Genomic DNA, 8,805 nt, shown 5'->3' on the forward strand with positions numbered 1-8,805 from the left:
TTGCTCTCTCAGGGCTTGAAGTCTGGCTAAGGGAACTACAAGAAACAAGAGACCCATGAAAGAGATAACTGGTGCTTGGGTAGATGTCTGTCCAGGGCAGAGAAGGGAGTGGATGTCCCTTTGCCTTCTTGTGACCCCATGCAAAGGCCATGGAATCACCAAGATGAAACAAGGGGCCAACCTTGCACTCAGAAACAAGTGAGTGCGTGCAACCACTTATACCTTATACCCTAGCAGTTCTTCTCTTAGGGGGATGGAGCCAATAGGAAATGGCACAGATTTACATCAAAAGAAAACATTGCAAACAAACCTTGACTCTAGTTAATACATGTAAACTGCAGTATTTAAAGGAAAGTATTTAAATGGATGATATTTCCCTGGAGAAGGAAATGGCAACCCACTCCTATAGTCTTGCCTGTAAAATCCCATGGACAGAGGTGCCTGGCAGGCTAAAGTCCATGGGGTTGCAAAGAGTCAGACATGACTGAGCACCCGACACAGATAATGATATTTGCAGTTTACTTTGAAATGCACCCCAAAAAGATGGCTGGATAAGATTCAGGGATAGGTATCTGAGAAAGCAAATGTTGTTCAGTAAGTCATGTTTGACTCTTTGCATCCCCATGGACTGCAGCACGCCAGGCTCCCCTGTCCTTCACTATCTCCTGTTTGTCATGCTCATGTCCATCCAGTCGATGATGCCATCCAACCATCTCATCTCTGTCGTCCCCTTCTCCTCCTGCCCTCAATCTTTCCCAGCATCAGTCTTTTCCAGTGAGTCAGCTCTTCACATCAGGTGGCCCGAGTATTGGGGCTTCAGCTTCAGCATCAGTCCTTCCAATGAATACTCAGGTTTGGTTTCCTTTAGGATTGACTGGTTTGATCTCCTTGCCGTCCAAGGGATTCTCAAAAGCGTCTCCACCACCACAATATGAAAGCATGAGTTCTTCGGTACTCAGCCTTCCATATGGTTCAACTGAAACATTCATACATGACTACTGGAAAGATGATGTGTGTGCTCAGTCATCTCCGACTCTTTGCAACCCCATGGACTACAGCCAGCCAGGCTCCTCTGTCTATGGAATTTTCCAGGCAAGAATACTGGAGTGGGTGGCTATTTCCTACTCCAGGGTATCTTTCCAACCCAGGGATCAAACCCACATCTCCAGCGTCTCCTGCATTGACAGGCAGATTCTTTACCACTGCAAAAAACCATAACTTTTTGACTATATGAGCCTTTGTCAGCAAAGTGATATCTCTGTATTTTAATACACTGTCTAGGTTTGTCCTCACTTTCCTTCTTCCAAGGAGCAAGTGTCCTTTAATTTCATGGCTGCAGTCGCTGTTCACAGTGATTTTGGAGCCCAAGAAAGTAAAATCTGTCACTGCTTCCACTTTTTCCTCTTCTGTTTGCCGTGAAGTGAGGGGACCAGATGCCATGATCTTCATTTTTTGAATGTTGAGTTTTAAACAAATTTTTTCACTCTCCTCTTTGTTTTTCATTAGGAGACTCTTTAGTTCCTCTTTGCTTTCTGCCATTAGGGTGGTATCATCTGCAAATCTGAGGTTGTTGATATTTCTTTTGGTGATCTTGACTCCAGCTTGTGATTTATCCAGACTGGCATTTCACATGATGTAATCTGCATGTAAGTTAAATAAGCAGGATGACAATATACAGCCTTGTCTTACTCTTTTCCCAATTTTGAACCAGTCCGTTGTTCCGTGTCCAGTTCTAACTGTTGCTTCTTGACCTGCATACAGGTTTCTCAGGAGGCAGGTAAGGTGGTCTGGTACTTCCATCTTTTAAAGATTTTCCACAGTGTGTTGTGATCCATACATTCAAAGGCTTTTAGCATAGTCAATAAAACAGAAGTAGAAGGCTTTCTGGAACTCCCTTGCTTTCTCCATGGTCCAGCAAATGTTGGCATATTTATCTCTGTTTCCTCTGCCTCTTTGAAACCCAGCTTGTACATCTGGAAGTTCTCAGTTCATGTACTGCTGAAGCCTGGCTTGAAAGATTTTGAGCGTACCCTTGCTATCGTTTGAAATGACTGCAATTGTACAGTAGTTTGAGCATTCTTTGGCATTGCCCTTCTTTGGGATTAGAATGAAAACTGACCTTTTCCAGTCCTGTGGCCACTGCTGAGTTTTCCAACTTTGCTGATATATTGAGTGTAGCACTCGAACAGCATCATCATTTGTGTTCTAAATAGCTCAGCTGAAATTCCATCATCTCCACTAGTTTTGCTCTTAGCGATGCTTCCTAAGGGCCCCTTGACTTTATACTCCAGGATGTCTGGCTCTAGGTGAGTGACTAAAACCAAGTATAGTAACATGCTAATAGTGACATTTAGTTGCTGAGTGGATGGGTGCTCAGTATAAATTTTTTCTTTTGCTGTTTGTGAAAATTTTCATTTAAAACATCGGGGAAATGCATATGTGCGTTTGCCAGCAGAAATGTAAAAGAATGTTCAGAACAGCATAATGACCTCAAACTGAAAGCAACCCAAATGCCCATCAGCAGTAAAATAAATGCATACGTAGTGGGTCTGTTTATATAATGGAGTACTGTTCACAATGAGAATGAACGAGCTGCAGCTACACACAGCATAACAGTGAAGGGGAAAGACTCAAAAGAGGACATCCTGTATGGTTCTGTTTCCATAAAATCCGTAAACAGGCAAAACTAGCCTAGGATGTTAGAAATCAAGGTAACGGTTTTCAAGAAGAAGGAAGAAAAGGATTGAATGGAAGAGGGAGCCTCCTAGGGTACTTGAAGGTTCTGTTTCTTGATGTTGGTGACAGCTAACAGGTATGAACACTCATCAAGTATGGTTAAAGTCTGTGCACCTTTCTGTTTGTGTATTACGCATCATCAAAAAAACTGTACTGGAAAGAAAAAGAAAGAAAACCAAACATGTCCAGCCTAGAAGCTTTGCCTAGCCAAAGCTGCTTTTTTCATTTAAAAAGCAATTTTAATTAGAAATTACATCCTGTATATAGATGTTATTCCAAGAAGTTTCATTCCATTGGCTAGGACAGAGTGGATAGCTCTGAAAAGACGAAGTCTTGCCCTGACCACTTTAGGGTGGTAGGAACCCACTCTGAGTCTGTCAAGTAAGCCAAAGTTGTGAAGGGAATGAGCCTTCCCTTTAAGGCACACATTTGTTCGTTTGTGCACACGTGCCTGTTACATCAGTCCCTTTGGTCTTCACCGTGTGCCTCTCCTTCACACAGAAATCTATCCACCTACACTGTGTCCTGAATCCAGACCAGATTCCCGAGGTGTGACCTGGCCCTTGCAGGGGTTCATGTGCCCAGAGGAAGGAAGAGGCATGCAGGCGTTTCACCTGGCAGCTGCCCTCTCTGCCACCTGGACTCCTTTTTTCGTGATTCCTCTAATATGTTTGTCCTGAGATATCCTTTGACCCCTGAACTGACTTGTCAGGAGTTCTTCAGAGAAGCAGAACCAGTGAGAGAGAGACAGAGATAGATAGAAAGATAGAGGCTTGTTATAAGAAATTGGCTCATATCATTATGTGTGCTAAGTCACTTCAGTCATGTCCAACTCTGTGCGACACTCTGGATCACCAGGCTCCTCTGTCTGTGGGATTCTCCAGGCAAGAATACTGGAGAGGGTTGCCATGCCCTCCTCCAGGGCATCTTCCTGACCCAGGGATCGAACCTGCGTCTGTTCCATCTAACCTGCATTGACAGGAAGGTTCTTTACCCCTAGTGCCACCTGGGAAGCGCCATGTCATTATGGAGACCCCCAAGTCTTAGGATCTGCAGAGTGAGTCAGCAACCAGGAGATTCAGGAGAGCTGATGGTTTCATTTCAGTCTGAAGGCTGGCAGGTTCAATACCCAGGAAGAGCCTAGGTTTCCCTCTGGATGCAAAAGCAGAAAACAGCTGATGTCCTAGCTCAAAGGCAGTTGGGCAGGAAGAGTTCCTTCTCACTCAGCCCTTTTTTGCTATTCAGGCCTTGGACAGCTTAGATGAGGCCCACCCACACTGGGGAAGGCAGTCTGCTTTGCTCAGTCTACCGATTCCAATGTCAATCTCATCCAGCAGCCACCCTCACAGACATACCCAGAATCATGTTTGAAAAATGTCTGGGCACTCCAGGATCCAGGAATCAGTCAGGTTGACAGAAAATTGACTGTCACCACTCTGAAGCCTGAAAAGCCTTCTAGCTCGAAAAAACACAGCTCTCTAATAGAAGAGGTGCAGCCAGGGGCCCTGGCCTGGTCCCTGTCCCATCTCATCAAGTAGGACAGGCTGTTGCTGCTGCCATCTCATACACATTAGTCATCCCCACCACCCCACCCCCCACGTTGTTTGGATTAGTCATCAGTGGAAAAGAAGGTTTCAGCTGCCCACCAGGCCCCCTGAATGGTCATATTATTTTAAAGAATAAATAGAAATATCTTTGTTATTGCAAAATACGTCATACACGTCAGGCAATCTCTGAAACAGTTGAAAGGATAAAGATAAAAAACGAACCTCGACATGCTTCCCGCACAGCCTCACAAATGGAAAATGACCAGTATATTGAAGGTCTCTGCTGCTGCTCTGAGGGGATTCCCGCTCTGTCCTTTCCTGTAAGTAGCCACTCTCCTGAATTCTGTTGGTCATTCTCTTGCATTTTACAAACACCTAAGTGCGTGTCGCTAAATATACTTGTTTGACGTGCCCTGTTTGAGTCTTTATGAATTGACACATGCTGTGGGTGTTCTCTGCACCATCCTTCTTCATACGAGACGGGGCCTCACCCACACCATCACGTGTAGCCGCTGTGCGTTCATTTCACTGCCGTGTCATATTCTTTGGTGTGGATGCGTCCATCGTAGGAGCCACGTGTCCTTCTCTTCAACTCTTGATGCCTGTTTGGGTAATTTCTGGTCCTCTGCCTTCCCAGCTGAAGCTCACAGGAGCATTCCTGTCACTGTCGCCAGGTTCACAGGTACAGGGATTTCTCTTCAATGAACACCTAGGAGGTCAGGAGCTCAGCCCAGCTGGGGACTATCTCTTTGCTTCTCTGGGTAATGCCAGGGAACTTTCCAGAATGATCTGACCAGTGTGTGCTCCCGCTGGCGGTGATGTGGGTTTCTTATGATGCTCTCTCCCTCCCCCCTTTCCATCCTCTCCGGTCTCAGTAACTTGCCTTCCCTAGGTTCGGTCACCCTTGTTCACAGGGTGGCCAGTGTTTAAAGCACAGTGTGACCACAGCGCCCTCCTACCCACTTCATGCACGAGCAGGACTGTACTTGTCTAGGGTGGGATCTAGCTCGTGAACACGTGTCAAGTTCCCGCTGCTGTGGGAGAGCCCACGTGCTTGTGTTCGATGACTGTGCAGCCGTCTGTCTCTGCTTCAAGGAAAAGGAGTAAAACAAAATCCCAGCAGAATGGGTGGTGGCCAAGCTGAACGCCGGGCTGAGCTCTTTATGCCAATATCACAGTCTTCATCCTTGAAAGTGATCAGCCATGCTCTGCCATTTCTCCATGGCCAAAGAGCAGTGCATCCCAAGGTTTTCTCCATGAGAGATTTTTCGGGCCCACCCAAGGCCTAGTCCCCAGACATGAAATCACTCCCCGACCCGGTCTGCCAGGCTTTGGAGAGGATGCTTATAAACTGTCATCTTTTTGTGCTGCCTCTTTCCAATCGCAGGTTAGTCTGGTGAGGAAGATAAAGACGTTTGCCACCAAGATGGTAATCACGAGTGGAAATGATGAAGACAGAGGAGGCCAGGAAAGAGAGAGTAAAGAAGAGAGTGTCTTGGCGATGCTGGGGATTATTGGGACCATTCTGAACCTGATCGTCATCATATTTGTATACATCTACACCACTCTGTGAATGGCCCAGTGGGCCCTCAGGCCTCGGGATGGCCAAAAGACAGGAGGAGTCCTGTGTGTTGGCAGATCAGTGACCGGACACTGTGCCAGCAAGCAGCCTTGACCGACACATACCGCCCAATCAGATGCACCTTCGAACTCGATAAAGGGTCACCAAAATCAACCAATCCTGCTGCAAGGAGCAGACACTAAAGCACAATGAATCCACCAAAACTCATTCACACAGCAAGGAACTCAACATCGTTGGCAAGGGACCCGAAAGGACGCTTGGAAAACTGCCCTTTGACACCATCAGGGAGTGGATGGGTGCAGAGATGGGTTATCCCAGGTCACTGACAGATGCCAAGTGTTCAAAAAGAGGAACGGGTGGACGCAGCTCACAGCAGACACAGCTCTCGGCCTGTCTCCCAGGACACGTGTTTCCTCCTAACTCGATGAACTGTTTGGTACCAAAAAACCACAGGGACAATCCTTGACAAGCATCTCATTCATCAAAAGTGTCTAACTATTTGATACCGGGGAGATAACTTATTTTTTCTTTTTTTTCATTGGCTTGATGTGTGTATCTGTTCATATCAAGGTTTATAAATATATATTTTTAATAAATGTGCTCTATTTTTTAGCATGAACCAAATATTTGGAGACGCGCTCCTGGATCCATACAGCTTTCCTTGGTTTTACCTGCTGTATCTACCTTAGACTGCAGTTGTTCTGTTGTGCAATCGCTCTAGTCCTTGTTCTCTCATCTGGAATCGTTTCCCTCTCGTGCTTTTCAGTCTGGAGGACATTTTCCCATAAGACCAGCTGTGATCTTGGTTGGTGCATGTTTTAAGATTGTCCACTGAGCGACTTTTCATTGTTATACTGGAGATGTAAAATGGTCGTGGGCATGTGGACTTTGGATGTACCGTATCCTTACTGAGACTTATGCATGAACAGGGCTGAGTGATATAGATCAGCTTAAAAATGTTTCTTTTTACAAGGAATACCATGGAGGAAGGGCACAGCTACATCTGTGGATCAACTATAGGAGTATTCAGCTTCTCATTGGCAGCGTCATTTCATTCTTGTGACCATTTGTCGATGAGATTTGATTTTGATGGCCACATGCCATGAAAGATGGGTGGGAAGGACAAGGGGGGTTAAAGCTCAGCACGTGCGTAATTCCCGTAGTGAGCCTCCTGGGAGCCTTTGCAAAGTAGGTGGGGGTGTAGATGACACTTGGACCCCACCCCCCAAGAGCTCACCTGGCTGTTTCAGGCTGGGAGGACACCCCTGCAACAGATGACCTTTCAAGAGCTCTAGAAGGGGATGCAACGGTCACCCTAAAAGATTGCTACATTTCTTCAAGCTCCTGGTTTACACCCACAAGAAGCTACTTCCTCCCTGGCAGGGACAGTTGAATCAGGATGAATGTGCCCTGTTCTCCTGCCTCCCTGAGATGGGCCTTTTACTGGGGGCAGCGGCATGGCCTTATAAACAGGGTTAGTGTTCCTTCTGCCAGCGCCAGCCTTGCCTGTGGGCAAAAGAAGCAGCAGGCTGCCTATGTGGAGTCGAAGGATGTCCAGGAGATCACCGCCAGGTTTCTCCCTCCCAGTGTCGTGGTGTCTGAAATTTCACCCTTAGAGAGTCACTTCTTGGACGTGTTAAGGACCAGGCTCTTTATAAAGCAGATGCCCCGAGCACCTGGCCCTCATCAAGAGTCTTCTCTTCCCCACCAGAAGGAACAGAAGTCGATGTGCGTTCAGGACATACTGTGTGCTAGGCGCTGTGCCCGACCCTGAATCCCTTCAGTCGTTGAATGCTCACAGGAAATGAGCTGGAGAGTCTCTGTCCCACATCGTAGAGGAAGAAAGGGGAACTCAGATGGTGAAACTTCCCCGAGGTCAGGTAGCTGGTAGTGGTGAGTCAGAAGGCAAATTCCCAGAGCTGTCTGATTCCCTAGCCCACTGAGGGGCGTCACATGCTGGGCAAAGAGGGAATGGAGAGGCAGGGACTGGCCGCGAGAGGGCCCGCGGGGCCGGATGCACACCCATGGTTTGCCGAGGGCCCGCTCTGCTCCCCGCCCTCCTTCCCTCCTAAGAATGAATAACCCCTGGCAACTCCTTGCATCCTGGCACAACGCTGGCCACGTGAGGACTCGAGGAGGGAGGCCAGGAGGAGGCTGCTTAGAAATATAATGGACTGTCGGGGGAGGGAGCCATCTCACGGGTTCCGTGTGGTTCTAGAAAGACTGTGTGAGAATTCTGAACAGTGTACACAATAAAGGTGCAATGGAAAAAAAAAAAATCTACCCATGTCCTTTTTCCACCCCCCAGCGTCCTGGTATTTTTAAACCTTCACGTCATTCCTTTACCTATATATATATTTGTTTTATTTTATTTCAGATTTCTTTTTTTTGATGTGGACCATTTTTGAAGTTTTTTGAATTTGTTAGTGTTGTTTCTGTTTTACCTTTGCTTGTTCTCCTATTTTATGTTTTGCTTTTTTTTTTTTTTTTTTTGGTTGGGAATCCTAACTCCCCAACCAGGGATCGAACTCACACCCTGTGGATTGGAAGGTGAAGTTTTAACCATTGGACCACCAGGGAGGTCCTGATTTTTTTTTTTTTTTTTTCAAGCAGACAAAACCGAATGTGACTCGGTTCCAATGAAACTGCTTTGTTTGAACTGTGGAAGCCCTGGTGATTTTTCAAGTGTACTAATTTGAAATTTATTGAGGGGAAAAACTGCCTTTCCGATCCTCTCAACAGCTCCCCGATGGTCCTTCTACACTGTCCTAATCCACAGCCTGGAAATAAAGGTGCCCATTCAATGACTGCTAACCCAAGTGGCAGCACTCTCTCCTGCAGAGAGAGTCTTTCATTTCTGCCCTCATTTAGCAAAGCCCAAGAACACAGACTGGGCAAACTCATAGTTTCCTCCATGATCTCAAGGTATCTCGTGGGGAT

General features: G+C 46.6%; 1 protein-coding gene across 1 annotated transcript in view; it reads left to right on the forward strand.

Moving 5' to 3' along the window:
- The window catches only part of TUNAR (transmembrane neural differentiation associated intracellular calcium regulator), a 54,095-nt gene extending 45,951 nt beyond the window's left edge, over positions 1 to 8,144 (forward strand). The window contains exon 3 of the mRNA NM_001416147.1: positions 5,671 to 8,144. Within this exon, the coding sequence (NP_001403076.1) occupies positions 5,671 to 5,856 (186 nt within the window). The 3' untranslated portion in view covers positions 5,857 to 8,144. The remainder of the gene's footprint in view (positions 1 to 5,670) is intronic.
- The last annotated feature ends 661 nt before the right edge of the window (positions 8,145 to 8,805 follow it).

The sequence above is a fragment of the Bos taurus genome, chromosome 21 (assembly GCF_002263795.3).
Source record: "Bos taurus isolate L1 Dominette 01449 registration number 42190680 breed Hereford chromosome 21, ARS-UCD2.0, whole genome shotgun sequence".
Lineage (NCBI taxonomy): Eukaryota > Metazoa > Chordata > Mammalia > Artiodactyla > Bovidae > Bos > Bos taurus.